The sequence below is a fragment of the Peromyscus maniculatus genome, chromosome 10 (assembly GCF_049852395.1).
Source record: "Peromyscus maniculatus bairdii isolate BWxNUB_F1_BW_parent chromosome 10, HU_Pman_BW_mat_3.1, whole genome shotgun sequence".
Lineage (NCBI taxonomy): Eukaryota > Metazoa > Chordata > Mammalia > Rodentia > Cricetidae > Peromyscus > Peromyscus maniculatus.
Genome location: NC_134861.1, coordinates 33204319 through 33226764, shown reverse-complemented (window position 1 = coordinate 33226764; position 22446 = coordinate 33204319). Strand labels below are relative to the sequence as shown.

The 22446-nt window shown below is 39.3% G+C and overlaps 1 protein-coding gene across 2 annotated transcripts in view; it reads right to left on the bottom strand.

Annotated features, from left to right (window-relative positions):
• The window catches only part of Psme4 (proteasome activator subunit 4), a 141302-nt gene that overhangs the window by 106979 nt on the left and 11877 nt on the right, over positions 1–22446 (bottom strand). For both annotated transcript variants that reach the window (XM_042285507.2, XM_006996211.3), the window contains exons 2-3: positions 4304–4444; positions 3472–3588 (exon numbers count right to left, since the gene is read on the bottom strand). In XM_042285507.2, coding sequence (XP_042141441.1) covers positions 3472–3588; positions 4304–4444 — 258 coding nt within the window. The remainder of the gene's footprint in view (positions 1–3471; positions 3589–4303; positions 4445–22446) is intronic.

Sequence of the window (22446 nt, the reverse complement as noted above, 5' to 3'; positions counted from 1 at the left end):
TATAAAGAATGAATATGGTGCTTAGTGCTAGAGATTAAGACTGGGGCCTTACAAGTGCTAAGCACACATTTAACACTAAACTATAATTTCATCCTTAATATTACTGGTAAATACAATTTTAGTATAATTACAAAAACTAGCATACAACCAATTCTAGTTTAGACACTGATATAAATCACTGTCTCAGGCATGCTAGGCATGTTCTCCACCACTGAGCAAAGAGTTCGGTAGAATAACAGCATCTCTTTAAAACAACAGCCACTGGTTGGGCCAAAGAGATGGCTCAGGGGTTTGAAGCACTTGTTGCTCTTCCAGAGGACCCAGGCTTGATTTCCAGCACTCAAATGGTGGCTCAGAATCATCCATAACTCCAGTTCTAAGTAATCTGACACCCTCTTCTGAGTGTTCTGGACACCAGGCATACACATGGTGAACATACATAGATGCATATTTAAGAGTTAAAAAGAAAAGCCACTGGTGAATCTTTAAAGGAGGAGGATTTCCACAAGACCATGGAAGATGTAATGCTTCAGAAAAAAAACATAGTAAGGATGCTACAAAGATTACAGGCTGAAACACAAGCACAAAGAGTACTAGCATAAAATCTCTAGGCAAATAGCTGGTATGACTAAAGCAAAAAGTCATGGGCATTCACTATTGACCATCCTAAGGCTTTAAAAGAAGTGGCTTCCTTTACACAGGTACACCTGTCCTGGCAAGAAGCAAGACGTCTGTTTATAAAGCACCAAGAAATGACACAATGAGAAACAAAAAAAATCTGTCTTTTCCCTACCATTCATCTACCAACAACTTTCAGAGCAGAAGAATTTCAGAAAGGCAACTAATCTGAACACAAATAACAGGTCACAGAAATCTGTCAAACAGTAATGCCAGTCAAAAATTGCTGAAGTTACTACATGAAGGCTCAGTTCATCTAACCCATGCCACACTTTTCCCACAGAAGTAACACTCAAAAGGCATCTTTAAAATGCTTTCCCAGAAAACTGTCCTAACAATAATTTTTTAAAAGCCTATTTGTACACAATACCATTCACCCTCATGATGAATTTTAGTCTGTCTATGGTTGGAAATTTTCCTTATTTTAACACGTGAAACCTCAAGGATAGAATGATTCCTGACACTCTACCTGTACCACTTGCCCAAAATCCAACTAAGGCCTCAATTCACTACTGCCTGTAGTCATTTTTAACTCTTCTTCACCATTAAATCTATAATGTAAAAAGTTTCTTAAAAATCTGCCATTTGCAGTCACAGGCAAGATGTTCAGACTGTTGACCTAGGAGAAGCCTTAGATCCAGTGCAACTTTCACCATGTCTAAGACAGTAAAAGAAACCACACAAGTCTTTAAATTTTTAATTTATGAAAGAAACAAGTTGATACAGACAGATAAAACAGTGTTCTTCAGGAAGTTAGTACATATGTATGACAAATCACTTCTAGACTGTTAACAGGAAACAGCTAATAAAATCTAAAGAACAAGACAGGTGGGGTACTTATGCCTACAACCCCAGTATTTGGAAGGTGAAGCAAGAGAATTACAAGGCCAAGGCTAGCCTGTGCTATCAAGAATCTGAAGTCAGACTAGCTACCTAACAAGAACCTGCCTTTAAAAATTAATTTTTAGGCCAGGCAGTGGTAGTGCACACATTTAATCTCAGCACTCAGGAGGCAGAGGCAGACGAATCTCTAAGTTCAAGCCCAGCCCAGTCTACAGGGCTAGTTCTAGAATAGCCAAGGATACACAAAAAAATCCTATCTCAAAAGACGAATAATAGTAATAATAATTTTAATTACTAAAAATATTTAAAACAGTTTAAGCCAAATTTGCAAAGTCTGTGAATATTAAAAGGAAGAAAAGTGATCACAATTAGACAAAACCCTGTCAATAGAAATGATACTGAACTGTCAAGTCTGAGATCACTATTAGCACAAAGAGGCAAATGATCATAGTATACTTTGCACATTCAAAATAAATACAAAATTTATACAAATTAGGTCTTGAAGAGTCATGGTATATATGTAAGGAACCAATAATCAGCAAGACAGCTATAGTTCTAAACATTAGAAGGAAATTACAAAAACTAAGGAATGACTTTTGAATAGTTTATACCCTAAATGTAGTCAATTAGTAAAACTGGTACTTTGTCCAGGCATGTGGAACAACCCAGTAAAACCCAGCTCTTGGGAGGCTGAGCAGGAGGACCATGCATTCATGTTTATTTTTTTGTTGTGGGGGTGGGAAGACCTGATTTCTTTAACTGTTTATAGTGAATGCCTTGTGGAATATTCAAGGCTGCTCATCTTAAAGCATTTACTTTACTTAATGAATTAAAATTTATAAAAAGCCAGGTTGGGAAGGAGACTGTTGAGAGATAGTTCAATGGTTAAGAGCACTTGAAGTTCTTGTAGAGGACCCAGTCCAATTCCTAGAACCAACATGGCAGCTTACAACGAACTGCAGCCCCAGTTCCAAGAGAGCCAATGCCCTTTTCTGGCCTCCGAAGGCTGCTGAACATATGTAGTGCACATGAACTCATACAATCACACAAACATGCACAATGAAAATAAGTTACTTTTTGAGAAAAAACAAAACAGCAGATAGCCATTACATCTAATAACAAAAGAATGATTATAAGTATGGTGACATCAACTATCAGAGACATATTGGCGGAAAAGCTTTGAGGAAGAAATAGATTCAAATTGTTTCAAAAGGGTAAAGGCAAATTATGCAGAAATGAGCACATTAAAATATGGATTTGCATCAAGCAGTGGTGTACATCCTTAATCCTAGGACTTGGGAGGCAGAGGCAGGTGGATCTTGGTGAGTTCAAAGCAGACCTGGTCTACATACATAGTGGGTTCCAGAACAGCCAGAACTATTCAGAGAGACCTCATCTCAAAACACATAAAAATAAAATAAAATAAATAAACAACAAAAAGTATTTGCTTGTTTATTTAAAATAACCCATTTTCTTCCATTGTATTTAATCCCCTAAAAGTCACACATAAACCCAAAGAAGTATTTGAACAGAAATACTGCTGTGGGATGTCTTTCTGTATGCTGTGAATATGTGTTACTGCCATTGGCTAATAAATAAAGCTGCTTTGGCCTATGGCAAGGCAGCTTAGAGGCAGGCAGGAAATCCAAGAGCAGAGATAAGAAAGAAAGGCAGAGGCAGAGGAGATGCCAGACTTCCATCCTAAGAGCAACATGTAGTGGGATGCAGGTAAAGCCACGGAACACATGGTGATACATAGATAGTTAGGGGTTGAGCTAGCTAGCAAGAAGCCTGCCATAGGCCATACAGTTGATAATTAATATTAATTATTAATTAAGCATTAATATTAATTAATAATTAATATTAAGCCTCTGAATAATTATTTTATAAGTGGCTATGGGACCACAGGGCCAAGTGGGACCCGAGAAACATCTGCTACAAAATACTTACTTAGGAAATGAATTTAATCCCAGGTGTTCTGTCTTGGAATATAATATTTTTTCCACCATATCATAAAGTGGTCTCCAAGGTAACTCTAAATCATCTCTTGAGAGAAGTTCCTTTTTCCTAATTAAAAAGAAATATAAATATATGAAATTATTTATTCAGATACACGGTTATTAAGTATACTGCACAGAGAGGACAGCTAATTAGTGTATTTTGCCTGTCTCTGCCCATAGCCACTCACTGTTAGAATAAACACTAAGTAAGAACTTGGCACTCCTCAACAAAAAGCAGTGCCTATTAAAAAAAGCATTTAAACTTGTGCCACCCATTACTGTAGATGAATTTCATACTTTTCTTATATGTGTATTTTGCCTGCACATGTGTATGTATTCCACATGTATACTCTCAAAGAAGATGTGGGATCCCCTGGAACTGGAGTTACAGATGATTGTGAGCTGTCATGTGGGTACTGGGAAGCAAATCCAGGTCATTTGAAAGAGCAACAAATGCTCTTATCCACCACTGGTGCATCTTTCCAGCTCCCAAATTTCATGCTTTGCTATACCATATGTATGGATGGTACTTAATGTTTCTAACCTTTGCTGGGTACAAGGATAGTTTATACCCCATGGAGCAAATAATTATCATAAATAAAACAATCTAACCATCTATAGTTAAGCATGTACAATTAAAAGTTTCACAGAGAAAATAAATGTTTAAATCAATACCAATTAAACTTTGGGTAACTGTTCTGTTCATTTCCCAAAATTCATTCTTAATCCATTAAACCTTAAAAAAACAAAAACTCACCAGGAATAACAGAAAGTAGACTTACTTTAATAAATTGATCAAGAGACGGGCAAATCCCTGCATCATGCTGATTTCAAGTTTTGGAATTGATACCAGCTCGTACAATAACTTAATAAAAAGAACATGATCTTCTTTGCTAAATTTTCTCCCATAAAGTCGGATATACCTGCAAAAGGGAAACAAAGCCTTTAAAAACAGGTCCAGTTACTCATGTTCCTTACTATATTATCCACACAGCCTTTAACAACAGGTCCAGTCACTCATGCTCCTTACTATATTACCTATACTAACTGAGCTATGGGAGCAAGCTGATATTGCATGGAGTGATAGAAGACATACTATATGTTTGGCCTACAAAAATAGTAAAATAAATAAGTGGAAAAAATTGAAAAGGAAAGCCAGGAATATGTTACAACATGGATAAACTGCCTGAAATAAGCCAGTCATAGAAAACCCAGAATCATGGTTCCTTTCCTGTAACAGATGTAAAGCAACCAAACTCAAAGCAGAAGTAGAATGGTAGCTGACAACTGTTAGAAAGTGGGGATAAGGGTTTGAGACCTGCAAGATGAAAATACTGCAGAGACCTATGTGATATACAAATAGTTAACACACCTTCACCAGTCACTCAAATATTAATGGTCAAAAGGAGTCAGGCATGGTGGTGCATGTCTACAACACCAGCACTACAATACCAGCACTGGGTAAGTGATGGGGGATCAGGAATTCAAGGCCAGTCTGGATTATATGAGAGATCCTGCCACAAAAGAACTCCTGCCTGCAAAGTGTTACGAAGGTAAATTTATGATGCACATAAAAGAGGAAAGAAAAAAAAAAAGTCAAACATGATGTGATGATTTTAAATACTTAATTTTAAATACTACTAAGCATTTTATATTTACACAAAAGAATTACTCTGTACTTCAGTCAACACATTATAAACATTTATAATAAAGCCAAATTAGAACACTGTTGTTTTATAGGATCACATCTCCAACACTGGAATTGAATTTAATGCCTGACACATTCTACTACTGAGCTCCAAACCCCTACCAGTTGTGGTACCCCATAATCCCAGCGGTAAAAGGCAGAAGCCAAAAGTTCACAGCCAGTCTGGTTAACAGAGTTCCAAACCAGCCAAGGCTGCATAGTGACATCCACTCTCAAAAAATAATAAAAAATAAGCTAATAGTTCATCTCAAAATACATACTCAGTTTTTAACTTAGAAAGGCCATATTATCAAAAGTTCTGGCAATAAGCAAGCTTAAGAGTAAAAAGAACGTTCATGTCTTTTGCTCTCTCTTTTAGGCAGGGTCTATACAGACCTAACTGGTCTGAAGCTCAGGGTGGTCTCAAACTCACAGAGACCCATTGTGAGAGCCAAAGTTATATTTTAAGTTTAATTACTGTACATAAGAGATCCACAAAACAAAAACACCTCGCACATATAAGTCCCTTTTGGCTACCTTGTTATGACCATCTTGTAATGTCTACCTTGCAACCATGTCTTTGTTTCGGGAGGGACTAACTTATTATGCTTATGCTCTACTACTGTGACCCCGCCTATTTTGCCCCCCAAACCCCCCATTTGGGAACCTAGCCCTGAGCTGTAAAAGCCTTGTCTTCCTCAAATCCAGTGCTTAACTCTCAAGCCCCACCTTGGGGGAGGCAGCCTGTGTACACAATTAAAAAAGCTTGCTTTAATTAATTGCTTGCTTTAATTTGGGGGTCAGTGGTCTTTCTCTTCCCATCTTTGGGATTAACATAATAAGTCACATGTTTCCACCTCCCTAAACAAGTTTGGTTGACCCAGCTCCACCAGATGTGCTTGATCACATGTTAATGGAGGTTAATAGGCAGGAAGTACATCAGGATATATGCTTGCCCCCAAATGGACGAAGGCAGGAGGTACACAGTCTTAGAGGTTTGCCTTCATAAGCACCTGGCCAATGTAGCTCATGGTCATATTCTGGAACTCCAGAATGGACCTGGCCAGAGTCCATCACCTTGGCCATTATTTTAATTAAAGCTTGCTTCAAATTTGACTCAAAACTGTGGTAGTGGTCTTATTCTCATCAGGTGGAATTCTGGAGGCCCCAGTGAAATTTAGACCACCCACCCAAATTCTAAAAGCTGGACCTTCGTTCCAGAACTCCAGGACCAGAGGTGAGGGCCATCTCAGGAGGCATGTACCTTGAGACGCCCCAAGGCTCTGAAGTGTGACTTTGGTTTCACGGACTATTGGAATGAACTGCCATGCTGAGAAAAGTAGCAAGCATCTACTGAGGTCTGGTGAGTAATAAGCTGATCTGCCCTGTGGAATCAAAACCTGGGATGTGGAAGGGGCTCAACAGGGTCTCAAATACTCTACTGTCTAGGGCAAGATGTAAGATGCCACTCACCGCCTGGTTCTGATCGTTTGCCTGTGTTTTACATGTGCAGATGGGTCTGTGTTTTCTGGTTTGTGTACAAGCTTTGTTGCAAACATGGGGGCCTAGACTGATACATGCTCAGTTGAATGTGTGAATATATGGGGGCCAACCCATGTTTTGTTACTGACTGATCTCCTTTGAGTGTATGAGCTTTCTGTGTTTTGTGCTGCCACTGCATGCCACCAGCTACCACTTGCCATGGCTGTTTTGAAGGCCAGAGCTCAGAATTTATCTATGAGCTTTCTGGTCACTGGATTTAGGTTAGCAGGGATTCAAATATCTTTTGGGTGTGGATAACATTAGAGTAGCTTTATGCTATTCTACTTTATTGAAAAGCTGGCTCTAGAGTTGTGTTATGTCCTGTGTCAGGTAATACACCTAATTCTTTGTCAGGGAAAAGAGAGTAAGCAGGACAGCTTAAAAAAAAAAAAAAAAAAAAAAAAAAAACTACTATGCAATCTTTCTGTTCTGTTTCTCAAGTCACACTGGGTATGTTTAAAAATCTGTAAAATATGTGGGAAAAAAGTTAACTTAAAATGTATAACACAGGATTGATAGTTAAAAATCTAGGCAGAGTAATCTTAAAGGAACCATGTGGCATGACTCCATTTTGGGATATAAGCAACATGTGGCTTGCCGCCATCTTTGCTAAGGGTTGGAGAGCATGAATGTCATGTGATTTCACCATAATCTTGATTAAAGGTGACGATATGGTATAAACCAAACAAGGAGGCAACAAGTCTCCAGGATATTTTTGATTAGGATTGATTTTTTGTAGGATAATTCCTGTGCTGAAAACAAAGTTTATGAAAGATAAGATTTAAAAACAATGCTTGCTTGTTTAAGAATGTATTAAAACTGCATCTTCATGCATTCATATATAGGAATATACCTTACACTGGCAGCCAAACTATGTAATATAAGAGTCACCCAGGTGGTTTTGGTTTTAAAGACACGAAGAAGTCATGGAGACCAGCTGAGACTTGCCACTGTGTGGTAGGGCTAAAGTTCCTAAGGAGAGCCCATGAGAAGAACCCTAGCAGTTTTGGAGATGACCATGCCATGTATGTGATAGTCACCAGAAACATCAACCACAATGAAATGGAGACATGCTGTGTATGCTGCAGAGGGTGAGGCCAGAGAGGTGACCCAGAGTATTGTGAGTGAATCCCACACAATGAGCATTAGGTTGTTGGCACTGTGAGAGGTTGGTTATGCCCTGTTTTATCTCTCTTAAAAAAAAAAAAGAAAGAAAGAAAAAGAAAGGTACTTTTTACTTTTAATAATGCAGGAGTACAAGACATAGTTGAGAGATTTTGTGGTTTTTTGAAAAATCTGAAAAATTGGATTTGTTTTGTTTTTCAAGACAGGGTTTCTTTGCATAACAGCTCTGGCCATCCAGGAACTCACTTTGTAGACCAGGCTGGCCTCAAACTCACTGAGAGCTGCCTGTCAAAAAGTAGGTAATTTTTTTAAGAAACAGCTTTTCAAAATATTTAAGTTCATAAAATGTTTTATATTATTAATATGTGATCTTAAAAGTAAATAAAGAGCTAAAGAGTTAGGGCCACAACTATGAGCACTGAACACTAAACACCAGAAACTGGGATAGTCCTATCTTATGATGCAGCAAGACAATGACCTAAGCAGTCTCACAAAAGCAGTCTGGAAAAGAGCTTTGAAGCAATGGTTCTCAATCTATGGTTCACAACACTTGGGGGTCGAAAGACCCTTTCACAGGGGTAGCTTAAAACTGTCTGCTTACACTGTGATTCATAATAATAGCAAATTGCAGTTGTGAAATAGCAAAGAGAATAGTATTAAGATTGGCAGTCACCACAACATAGGAAACTGTGTTGAAGGGGCACAGCATTAGAAAGGTTGAAAACTACCAGCTTAAAGGATGTCTCTCCATACCTAAGGTCTATTCAGACAAAGAATGTATGTGTAGCCTCCTTGTCTAAGCATTAGCTATTTTGATAAACTGAGTCATATAAGAAACTTGTTATATTCTGTAATAGTGCACTATGAAAGGACCAGGAAAGTAAAGTTGATAGTCTCCCATGGACTGTTACTTATGATTAAAAGTTTTACTTTGATACTAAAAAAGGCTCAATTCAGAAATTTTTTTTTGAATGGTTAAACCTAACAGGAATAAAGCTACAAAATCCTAATCTTATAAAAAGCTACTAACTTATTGTAAACTGTTAAAGGTAATTAAAATATGCAAGTTAATAATAAGTCACCTTATAAATGATCAAAATTCTTTAATTTTCAGAACTACGCTTATTGTCATGCTAAGTTTAAATATATTTACACAAATAAGCTTTATTTAGCCTCCTGTATGTTTTCAACCAAATAACTAAAAACAAGTAAAGTTTGTTTAGCTTAGATATACTTAATAGATAATGGTCCTCAACCTTGTCAAGAGATCTTCTGAATATAGCATTTTAAAAGTTTAATGGAAAAAGCTTACTCTACAAAGGCCCTAGCTCTCAGCAGTGACTGCATGGTCTCCAAAGTAGAGAGATGGGGCAATGACCACTCCTCCTGGATTGTGGTAATGCTAAACACTGAGCATAAATGCTTCAATGCCTCACCCACTGGCAGGACCCTGCCCAAACAGTAGACAAGCAAGACACTGGAAAGGTTGATTACCCCACTTTGCCTAAACAAAGTAAGGTCAATCCCTAAGTCCTTCCTCTACAGAAAAGCTTCTCAGGTTTTCCAGGCCTGGTATTCTAAGACTGATGTTGCCCAGGGACCTCTGCCCCAATGAAGCCACTGAGACCATGGGAGCAGAGAGTAATCATCTAAGGTGTGGGTAAGTCTCTGTCATTTAAATTGATACACAGGACATCTGTACTATACTGCCTACTATGATTTATCCTTCTCTGATCTCTGATGGCATTGACAGCTAGGCAAACTGTAGCTTAGTTTAACAGCAGCAAGCAATGAGCTCTTTCCTCATGGCTGCAGCCACCTTGTTAGTTCATTTCATATGCAATAATCAAGGCTTGCTTTTTCTAGAGCTACTAGGTCTCCTGCCAAGAAAGGCAGACAGGTTTGTCTTGATAAGAGGCTTCATATTATAGGATAAACAGATTTCACATGTAACTTACTGTTCCTTTATTCAAAACTTGCTTTGCAAAGACTGTTCTTAGTAACAACTACTGATGTCTCTGGTAAATGATTAGATGGAAAGAAAAAGGTTTAAAGTCTATTCAAGTTTTGAGGGTCTAAGAAAATGTTATAAGGTACATAAAGGTCTAAGGATGTGAAAGCTTAAGTAAGTTCTGATGGTCTAAGATAATGAATGATGTAAGATGTGTAAATGCAGCTGTAAAGGTATAAGAAAATGTTGTGGGATTTTTTGGTTTGTTTTGTTTTTTGTTTTTCAAGACAGGGTTTCTCTGTGTAGCTTTGGCACCTTTCCTGGAACTCACTCTGTAGCTCAGGCTGGCCTCAAACTCACAGAGATCCGCCTGGCTCTGCCTCCCCAGTGCTGGGATTAAAGGTGTGTGCCACCACCGCTGGCTAAAAAATGTTTTAATATATGTGAAAAATGGGACATGTTTGAGATTTCTTCCTCCCTTCTATGCTATTGTTACACTAAGATTTCAAAAGTTCAGAGTTTTAACATGGGTCAATGGAGTTCTGATAAGCTGCTATAGAACACTGACCACTTATTATTCAGTAACAAGCTCAAATTTTTATATTTCTTTTGACTGCCTTCTACATATAGACCTAAAGGTCCTTCTCATCAGGCTAAAAACATGCCTGTCCAATCTATACATCCAACTCTCTGAACAGAGGAAAAATATGTTCATGCTTTTTAACCCAAATCCATAGTCTATTCCAGCTATTAGCTACTTTTTTTTTACAATGTGGATTTCAGTACAGATAACAAACAGTGGTAATGCTTATATATCTAAAATTTTTATCTCTTTTTGTAAACTAAAAATTTACACTAGCTTCAGGGAGTCTAGGGGGTCTTAAGACTTGGATCCACCTCTACAGGTTCAAGGGACTGCAGAAGTATAGCCTAAGTTTCCCCACCTGCCTATTCCTGGGGGTGAAATCTCACTCCTGGTCTTGGGACTCCTCCCCTTCCCCAATTACTAGGGCTATGGACCTGAAAGCTCAAAATAAAAGATTTTCCTTTAAGTTCCTAAACCTTTAACTTCTGTCCATAGTCTCTATCTGCTCAGATTTCCACTTGGCTGGCAGATAACATCAAGGAATCAGCTGCGGACTACAATATGTTCCAAATGGCTATGAGCTCTGGACTTGATGAAAGCTGATGTGAACCAGTGTAGATGATCTAACTGCTCCCCGTCTCTTCAGCTAGGTGAGCTAACTAGATCCTTCTGATGAATGCCCCATTGCCTGAGCCCCTCCCAGCTTTTGACTAGGATTCCAGCCTTCTTGGGCCCTGACAAAAACATTCTGGTTTCAACAGGAACTAGTTGCAGTTGCCCCCTGTCCTCAAGAGGCAGGAATGTTAGGTCAAAAGGAAACTCCTTGGCATAAGGGACAGAATGGCTACCTATAGTACCTATTAGCATACCAGAAAAGGTACCTGTTAAAAACCAAATAGACCCAGATCAATCAACAGGTAGATTTCATTAGCTGAAATAGTTCTACAATATGATAGGGCACTCAACCTGCTCTATATAAATTGAACTTTAAAAGAAAATTATTGTTTCTATACAAACTATTCAAGAATCATTAGAAATAATCTGGCTGTACCAAAACAAAACAACAACAACCAAAAGAGAGAGAGAGAGAGAGAGAGAGAGAGAGAGAGAGAGAGACAGAGACAGAGAGAGAGACAGAGAGAGAGGGAGAGAGAGAGGGAGAGAGGGAGGAAGAAAAAAAAGAACGAAAAAACAAGCAAACAAAAAAATTGCAGAAAAAAAAGGAGATCCTAGATAAAATAAATGACTGGTCCCCGTTCTCATTTCCAGGCTCCTCCTAGACAGTAACTGTGATGTCAGCTATCACAGGGTCTTTGGCCCTTCTGTTTCTGCTAATTACTATTGGTCCTTGCATCATTAATGTTTGAATTAGATACATAAGTTCCCATTTGGTTGCCATTAAGCTGATATTTATTAGATCCTAATATAAATAGCTATCCAACACAGGAGTCAAGGATTTGACTCAGGATACAACTCAAGGGGGGAATTTGAGAGCCCAAGTAATGTTTTAAATTTTAATTACTGTGCCTAAGAGATCCACAAAACAAAAAAAATGCCTATAACCTAAAAGCCCCTTACACGAAGGCAGATACTTCCTGAGATGCTGGAGGCTGTTATTCATATAAGATAACAAGCCACATGTTCCCACTTCCCTAAACAAGTTTGGTTGACCCAACTGCACAAGATGTGCTTGATCGCATGTAGGTAGGTAGGAAGTATGTCAGGATATATGCTTGACCCCAACTGGACAAAGGTGGGAGGTAGTCTTGTGAGTTTGCCTTTATAAACACCTGGCCAATGTAGATTATTGTCATTTTCTGGGAACCCCAGAGTGGACCTAGCCAAAGTCCATCAACTTGACCAGTATTTAATTAAAGCTTGCTTCAAATTTGGCTCAAAACTGTGGTAGTGGCCTTATTACTGCCCAATGGAATTAACACCACCCACCTCTGCCTCCTCAGTGCCAGGATTAAAGGTTGGAACACCACATCCAGCAAAAGTGTTCCTTTCTTAGATGCCAGAATGGCTAATCATGGTATATATAAAGAATAAGAAGTAACAAATCCAAAATTTATTTACAACAAATTACTGAATATGCAAAGTCCTAAGCTACTTTGATGAGGATCATTGCTAGACTTAAAAATACTTACATTAAAAAGCAAAGAGAAACTGTATGGTGGTGGACCAAGTCTTTAATGCCAGCGCTTGGGAGGCATTGGCAAGCAGATCTCTGTGAGTTCAAGGCCAGCCTGGTCTACAAAGTGTTCCAGGATAGCCAGAGCTGTTATTCAGAGAAACCCTGTCTTAGAGGAAGGGAGAGGGAGGAAAGAGGAGATAAAACAGAGTGGTGGTGGCACACACCCTTAATCCCAGCACTTGGGAAGCAGAAGCAGGTAGATCTATGAGTTCAAGACCCGCCTGGTCTACAGAGTTCCAGGACAGCCAGGTACACAGAGAAACCCTGTCTCGAAAAAACAAAAATAAAAAAATAGATAGACAGACAGACAGACAGATAGATAGATAGATAGATAGATGGATGGATAGATGGATGAGAGGGAGATTGATCATTATTTCTCCCCTTGGCTAAAGTCTAATTAAACTTATGTCTAACTTTCAAAATTAGAAAACCTAAAGTACTTTCCTACCTTTCAAGAAGACCTTAAAATTCTTGGTCTACTAAGAATATTCCTTTTGGTCCAGCTGGTTTGTATACTGAGTTCTAGGACAGCCAAGGGCACATAGTAAGACCCTGTCTCAAAAAGTGAATGAATGAATGAATGAAAGAAAGAAAGAAAGAAAGAAAGAAAGAAAGAAAGAAAGAAAGAAAGAAAGAAAGAAAGAAAGAAAGAAAGAACACCAATGACAACCAATGTTGGAGAGGATGTGGAGCAAAGGGAACACTCCTCCACTGTTGGTGGGAATGTAAACTTGTACAACCACTGTGGAAATCAGTATGGCGGTTTCTCAGAAAATTAGGAATCGAACTACCTCAAGACCCAGCCATCCCACTCTTGGGCATATACCCAAGGAATGCTGATTTATACCATAAAGATACATGCTCAGCTATGTTCATAGCAGCACTATTTGTAATAGCCAGAACCTGGAAACAACCTAGATGCCCGTCAACGGAAGAATGGATGAAAAAAATGTGGTACATATACACAATGGAGTACTACTCAGCAGAGAAAAACAATAAAAGCATGAAATTTGCAGGCAAATGGATGGAACTAGAAAAAATCATCCTGAGTGAGGTAACCCAAACCCAGAAAGACAGTTATGGTATGTACTCACTCATTGGTGGATTCTAGATATAAAATAAAGAACAATCAGACCACAACCCATAGAACCATAGAGGCTATATATATAGCATGGAGGTCCCTAGGACGACTGTGGCATATAATAAATTTCAGTTTTACTCAATTATTGAAAAAAAATAGCCAAATGAATGGAAACACATGAACTATGAACCAAAGGCTGAGGGGCTCCCAGCTGGATCAGGCCCTCTGAATAGGTGAGACAGTTGATTGGCTTGATCAGTTTGGGAGGCAACTAGGCAGTGGGACCAAGTCCTGTGCTCATTGCATGAGTTGGCTGTCTGAAACCTGGAACTTATGCAGGGACACTTGGCTTAGTCTGGGAGGAAGGGACTGGACCTCCCTGGACTTAATCTACCAAGTTGATCACAGTCCTCGGGGAAGGACTTGTCCTGGAAGAGGTGGGAATGGAGGGTGGGCTGGGGGTAAGGGGAGGGCGTGGGAGGGGGGAGAATAGGGGAACCCATGGCTGATATGTAGAACGGAATGATATTGTAAAATAAAAAATATATATCAAAAAAAAAAGAATATTCCTTTTGGTCCAGCTGGTTTGTATACTGAGTTCTAGGACAGCCAAGGGTACATAGTAAGACCCTGTCTCAAAAAGTGAATGAATGAATAAAAGAAAGAAAGAAAGAAAGAAAGAAAGAAAGGAAGGAAGGAAGGAAGGAAGGAAGGAAGGAAGGAAGGAAGGAAGGAAGGAAGGAAGGAAGGAAGAAATAATACTCCCTTCTATTTTCTCACCCTGTCTTGAGTTATTCAGCTCTTCTCTTCATTTCATGGTACAATGCCATTGTCTCCCCCTCCTTCATTCTATCAGAATGTATAGTAGAGGAGAAAGAAGAATGAGCCCTGAGATTTCTTTTTTGCCTCTGCCGATCATTACTAGAAATGTTTCTTAACCAGCTAGACTGGTAAAGCAAGTGGATATGTGACAATTATATATAAAGACTCTAAAATCAGGCACGGTAACACACATCCTTTTAGTAATTGTGAGGCTGGAAAAGAATCCCAAGTTTTAGGCCTGTTAAACTCCATTTTAACAAGAAAAACTGAAAGACCTGCAGCCACCAACATGCTTAACAAGTTTCCAGCTTCCTGAAGCCTCTCCCTCTTTCTTACTATAAATTTAGGAGTAAAAGTTACAGTCATCTAAAAGCTACTAAAAATGAAAAGCATATTATCCTTTTAAAAATCAGCACCTACATATGCTAAAGATAAAGAACTCAGAGAAGTATCCCCCACTTCTGGTGACAGCTTCAGACTTGTCTGGACTCAGTGCCCATGGAGTTCCACATCTATTTTCCTTGTGGTTAGAGAGCTTCTGAGGAAGAACTTAAGAACACTGCTCCAACAGACTGATAGAACTGAACTACAGCCCACTGCTTTTACTGCAGTAGACACACAATAAAGACATGGAATTCATAAAATCCAAGTTTTAATACTATAGGAAGAAACCAAGAAGGTTTCCTCAAAATACTAGAGTAGCTGAAAAAGCTCATAATTTTAAGGGAATTCCTCAGAAATCTATTTCCTCTATTTCCCAATCTACAAACAGTTCTTTCTCAGCTTTCTCAAAAATATTGTGTAAGAAACCTTTCCAAAATGTTGGAACATGGACCATGAATGAAGCTATGTGATGAGAGCTTGTGAGAAAACTCCAAGAAAACAAAAGGAGAGTCTTCTAACTTTTGTTCTGCCATAATATGGAATGCTCTTAGAATGTGCTTTTGTTGCCCCTCCCAGATGGAAACAGAAATGGGCTTACTTCATTAATATTCATATGACATTTCAAAGCATGGGCTGTCCTTGACTATATACAGCCCAAACTCTTATGACCTTTGCTCATATATCCTTGCTCAACCCTCAGAATATAAATTGTCTAATGCTCTGAATGAAGTTGACTACTGCATGAGAATTTAATCTGCCTCATTTTTAGGCTCGACTGTCCCAGGTTCATGCTATCAACTAGAGCAGTAACTGTAGCACGAAACTTAGACAGTCTTATTAATAAAAACAAACCTGGAGCCAGGTATTGGGGTGAATGCTGAAAGATCAGAGAAGCAGAACAAGCCACAGCCACCTCACCTTGCCAATTCCTCAGCTGATCCTGTTTCCTCAGACTGGAAGCCTCTGAGTCCTCATCCAGAATGAATCTCAGCTGAACTACTGCTCCAAAGCCTAAAAGCTTAACCAACCTAGTTCCTGGTTTTCACACCTTATATACCTTTCTGCTTTCTGCCATCACTTCCTGGGATTAAAGGTGTGAGTCACCATGCCTGGCTGTTTCCAGTGTGGCCTTGAACTCACAGAGATCCATGCCTCCAGAAGGCTAGGATTAAAGGCCGTGTGTGCCACCATTTTCTGGCCTCTGTATCTAGTGGCTGTTCTGTTCTGTGACCCCAGATAAGTTTATTAGGGTGCACAATATTTTGGGGAACACGATACCACCACAAGTAACAATGAAGAATACAGAAAGTACTAACTATAAAAAAAAATTTAAATTGGTCTTTGAGCTGAGGAGACAGCTCAGTTAGTATGGTGCTTGCTTGTACGACAAAGAGTTCAACCCCAGAACCCATGTTTGTTTAAATCAATGTAATAAGGACTCCTGTAACTGAGGAAGCAGAGACAAGCAAGTCTCTAGGGATTGCTGGCAGTCAGCCTAGCCCAGTTGGAGAGTGGGCCACAGAGAGACCTTGACTAAAACAAACAAAAAAGGTGCATGATATTTGAGGAATTATATCATCAATCAATATTATAGCATGATTAACAATTAAAAGTCAAAATTAATACTTGGAATATGTATCTGACAAAGAATGTGAAGTGAAATCATACACAAAATAAAATGTACAAATCATTTTTAAAAAGACAATCCATTTTTTAAAGTCCAAAGGGCAGATATGTTTCAAAAGAGACCATTCACATGACTACTACGCAGATATTTAACATCAGTAGTCACAGTAAGATAGTAAGCATCATTATTAAGCAATAAAAGCACATTAAAACTACAACTCACACCTGCAGACTACCTAAACTAAGCCAATTAACAACATCCCATTTGGGTAACAACCTAGATCAAGAAGACCTTTTACATGCTGCTGATAGGAAATGCAATGTATCCTAAAGGCCTGAATATTTCAAAAGTGAAAACATCCAGCTTGGCATTATTGGAGTGTAAGTGAAACTTTTAAGTAGAAGAACCTGCTAAGTAAAGCTTTATGCCATTAGGAACATCCCCTCAAAGGGGATGATATGATCCTTTCCTACCCAGCAAAAGGTCACCAACCATTTGGTGGGCAGTTGATATGCCCTGCTTCCCAGTTCTAACTTTCTACTACCATCAATGGCCTAGGAGAATGGTGATGGACTGGAACCCACAAAACTAAGGACTAAAATAAACATTCTCTCTTTATAAGTTGATTTAGTTAGTTAATCTCTTCAAGTAACAGAAAATACTATTACACAAATACTTTAGGAAAATTGTTTAACCCCATCCAGGTAAATTAAATATAGGTCTCTTCAATGACCCAGCACTTCCACAATAGTGTGCATGCAATGAATATGTGTGCCAACAAAGACAACTACCAAAATCCCACATTATGTTGAGGAAAAGTCACCAAACATACCAGGTATGGTAGCACACTACCTAATCCTAGCCCTTGAAGGTGGAGGCAAAACGATTAGGGATTCAGGTCATCCTCAGCTACACAGCTAGTTGGAGGTCAGTCTGTGAGCTATAGAAGACCTTGTCCAAAATAAAAAGAGTCACCAAACATGCAAGAATGTATATTATGATTCCATTTTAAAGAATGAATGATGTTAATCTATAATGTCAAAAGTGGTATGCTGGAGCTGGGGCTTAGTTGGTAGAGGGCATGCACAGCATACTTGAGGCCTGGATTCCACTCCAGAACAAGATAAAACTGGATATGAAATCACTCACCATAATCCAGCACCCAGGGGGTGAAGGCAAGAGGACTAGAAATTCAAAGTCATCCTTGCCTACATAGGGAGTTTGAGGCCAGCCTGGTGTACACGAAACCATCTTAAATCTCTAAAGTTAAAATAAAATAAGCCCATCAGCAAAAAGGATATGAAATGAGAAAAGAAACAGAGTGTAGTAGGTTAATCTTTAGGGAAGAAATATGGTGAAAGGATCAATGCAGCAGAATTATGTAATTGTTAGAAATGTTTTTTTTTTTTTTTTGAGAACCATTTTAGATTTAAGCTTGCCAAAAATACTGGGAGTATTAAATACTAATAAAACCAGCTGGGGTTGGAGAAATGGCTCAGCATCAAGAGTACTACAGCACAGGAACTGGGTTTAGTTTCTTGCACCTATGTTAGCAGCTCACAACTGCCTGTAACTCTGGCTCCATGGGATCTAATGCCCTCTTCCGGCCTCTGTGTGCACATATCCATTCATAGCCTACATAAGCACATGTAATTAAAAATAAATTTAAAAAAAAATAGGAATTTGTACTCTAAAAAGTGGAGGTAGAATATAACAACTATCATTTTTTAAACTAATTCAGGTTGATTTCCATATACTTAAGCTCAAAAACTCTACTTGCCACTTTTCTTAAAGATCATCCATCCTCTTTCACAAGTTTTATCTAGGACTAAAATAATTATCAGATATCTCAAAATACTTAAAAACCTTAGAAATAGTCATGATTGAATTTTTGAATAGGACATTTCTTAAACCATCCAGAACATACAAATGACAAGTCATCATGTTCCATCCTCACACAGAAAAAGACAATACAAGATAACACAAAAGTGTTTCCAGCTTCTTCCCCCTCACAACCTCATGGCGTGTCACCAAATACTTGTAACTCTTAATCTCAGGAAAGACCCCGGCACACCAGGAAAAGTAGTTAGTTAATAAAACATATGATGTCATCAAATGCCATTTACATTACAAGGAAATTTAAAAACAAAATTATACAGTACTAGTAAAATAAACCAAGAATCAGAAAAGCTAGAGCCCAGGTGGGCTTCAAACTCACTAAAAAGTCAAGGATTATCTTACACTTCTGATCCTCCTGTCTCCATCTTCAAGTGCCAGAATTATAGGTAAGACACCATGACCAGTTTTACAGGTGTTAGAAATCGAGCCAGAGCTTCCCATGTGCCTGCCAAACAATTCACCAACTAAGCTATATCCCCAAACCCAATTACTAGGAACTTTAAAGTTCTAATTATAGTCACCAATAAAGCAATGCTGGACACTTATTCTGACTCTGAAAGGACTCCTCTAAATCATTTTATTCCCTGTTTAGACTCATTAAACCATGAATTTAATTTGAAGGGGAGAAAAAAAGGCAATGTTATGTCAAAACACTAGAACTAAATACAGTTGGGCAAGCAATGTGGCTCATCTGGTAAAGGCACTTACTGCCAAGGCTGGGGACCTGAATTCAATCCCCTGGGACCCATGTGGTAAAAGGGGAGAACTCTCACATAAATTGTCCCTCCCTCCCTCCCTCCCTCTCCCACACACAGACCTTTTTTTTTTTTTTTTTTTCATCTGAAATCTTACCAGGTGATGGTTTAACCCTGTAATTCCAATAGTTCAGAGGTTAGGGCAAGATAAAGTTATGACTGTCTCAAGAACAATCAAATCTAGCAATAGCTCCTAAATAATTCAGAAGCTTGGCACAGTGGCATAAGCTTACAAAGCCAACAGTCCTAGCACTTGGAAGGATGAGATAGGAAGATATAAGTTCAAGACTAGCCTGGGCCACATAGCAATCACCCACCCCCAAAATGCCCTCTAACTAACAATAAAATTTTGCTACATTAAACAAACTGATTTTATGGATAAAGCACAGGGACAAAGAGCCAAAGGAATGGAAACACATGAACTATGAACCAAAGGCTGAGGGGCCCCCAACTGGATCAGGCCCTCTGAATAGGTGAGACAGTTGATTGGCTTGATCTGTTTGGGAGGCATCTAGGCAGTGGTACTGGGTCCTGTGCTCATTGCATGAGTTGGCTGTTTGAAACCTGGGGCTTATGCAGGGTTGCTTGGCTCAGTCTGGGAGGAGGGGACTGGACCTGCCTGGACTGAGTCTACCAGGTTGATCTCAGTCCTCGGGGCAGGGGGGAAGGAGGGGGGAGAACAAGGGAATCCGTGGCTGATATGTAGAACTGAATGGTATTGTAAAATAAAAGGGAAAAAAAAACTAATTTTAAAAGATAGCTTCTAAAAAAAAAAAAATTACTCATCAAATTGGCCTTAATGCTACTATTCTTTTCCAGTGGTTTTCTTGAATTATAGATAAAGGGATTATTTCTTTTCCTCCAACTAGCCAAGGATGAATGTAGTCAGACTTTCTTTTGGGACTACCAGCCCCCAAATAATGACATGGAAACTTATTATTAATTATGAAAGCTTGGCCATTAGCTTAGGCTTGTTTCCAAGATTCTAACCCTAAGTTCCTCCCTCCTCCCAAAGCCCCGCCTATTTTCTCCTGCCTAGTTATTGACTATTCAGCTCTTTATTAAACCAATCAGGAGCCTTAGGCAGGCAAGGTAAAACAGCAACACATCTTTACACAGTTTACTCAACTATCCCACAACAGATGAGTGCTGGGATTGCAGACATGTACTAAGATGTCCTGTGCTATTTGGCTCTGAAGCAAGAACTAAAAGTTTTGTGCATTCTAAGCAAGCACTCTACCAAATTATTCCAGGAAACAGTTTCTTGAAATTTTTCATTGGGTGTTATTTATGTGCTAGAAATACACCAGGCAATAGAAACCTAATAAATAACAAACAGCCTCGGGGCATACTGCATTGAACCAGACAAAGTTAACCATTTCAATATGAAGTATAGATATTAACATTTATATGGCCAATTTACCCAATCACCTCTATTCTCCCACATTAAAGGATACTTTCTGAAATCTGCTTTACCCAGTTGTGGTGGTTTAAAAGAAAATGGCCCTCAAAGGAAGTGACACTATTAGGAGGTGTGGCTTTGCTGGAATAGGTATGGCCTTATTGGAGGAAGTGTGTCACTGTTGAGGTGGGCTTTGAGGTCTCGTATGCTCAAGCCACTCCCAGTGTTACAGTCTATTTCCTGTTGCCTGCATATCCACCTGTAGCAGCTACCTCGCCAGCATCTTGTCTGCCTGCACAACGCCATGTCCCATCATGATAATGGACTGAACCTCTGAACTGTAAGTGAGCCACCACAATTAAATGTTTCTTTGTAAGAGTTGCCATGGTCACCGGGTGGTGGAGCACTTGGGAGGCAGAGGCACATAGAGCTCAGTGAGTTTGAGGCCAGCCTGGTCTACAAAGCGAGTTCCAGGGCAGCCAGGGCTACAGAGAAACCCTGTCTCGAAAAACAAAACAACAACAACAACAACAACAAAAAGAGTTGCCATGGTCATGGTGTCTCTTCACAGAAATAGAAACACCAACTAAGACACCAATTAAATCCTACCTCAGGGCTAGCCATGGAGTAGACTTCCTAGGATATACAAGATATACAGCTAGGAAGCCTTCCTTCTTTTCCGTAGGCATATATTTAATTAAGAGGATTCTCTGTGGTCTTCAGGAAATTTGACTGTCACAAAGTTTCTGTAACTAGCCAGAGAGTCTGCTGTAGTCTGTAATCTTAGCACTTAAGAGGATGAGCAGTTACTGTCACTTCAAGCCCAGCCTGTATTACCTCAAGAGATCCTGCCCACCAAAATAAAATGGAGAAAGTTGGGGTCTGTGTGTAAGAGCATGCTGAGCATGCTCAATGACCTCAGTTTAAATTTCCAGTACTCATATTAAAAACAAAACAAACAAAACAGGGCACAACCAAACATACACTTAGTATTCAAGAGTGGGGAGCACAGAGTATGACAGCAGGAAGATCCCTGAGGCTTGCTGTCTGCCAGCCTAGCTACTGGTTCAGTCAGATTGGAAAGAAGGCAGAGAGTAATAGAGCAGAACATCTGACCTCCTCCTCTGGCCTCTGGCCAGAGCACACACACAGCTATGTGCATAGACACATGCCCATCTCTCTCTCTCTCTCTCACTCTCTCTCTCTCTCTCACACTCACACACTCACTCACTCACTCACTCACTCACTCACTAGCACTAATCTTGGTAGCCTCTTACTAACCCTGGCACTAAGAAGAAGTAGAAGTCAAGAACCTTGGGGATCCATTCACTGATCAGACACTCTAGATCAGCTCTAGTTGCATTTAGAAAATAAAGTGGGAAAGCAACAAGAAGAACCAACCTGTGGCCTCCACAGGCATTGGCATCTTCACACACATTCTCACACACAAGCAACAACATAAAAGTCCCTACCCGGAAGGAATGTTTGTTTGTACCCTCCCCCCACCAAATGCACTGAAATACTAATCCTGAACACCAAGGTATTCTGAGGTAAGGCTTTAGGGAGGTCATTTTTCTTAAAGATAAAGCCTTCCTAATGGGATCAGTGTTCTTACAAAGAATTGGAGCTCCTATCTGTTCCTCCAAACAGGTGAAGATGTAGGCAGCAGCACCTAGCTGACAAGGACTCTCACCAGAGCCCATTCATGACATCACCAAGATTTTGAACTTCAACCTCCAGAACAAATAATTTATAAACAATAAATATTTGCTCTAAAGTCGCCCAGTTTATGGAATTTACATCATTACAAACAGACTGAGAAAACATCAGGAAGCCTCATTCTTTCAGGGGTAAAATGGTACAAACA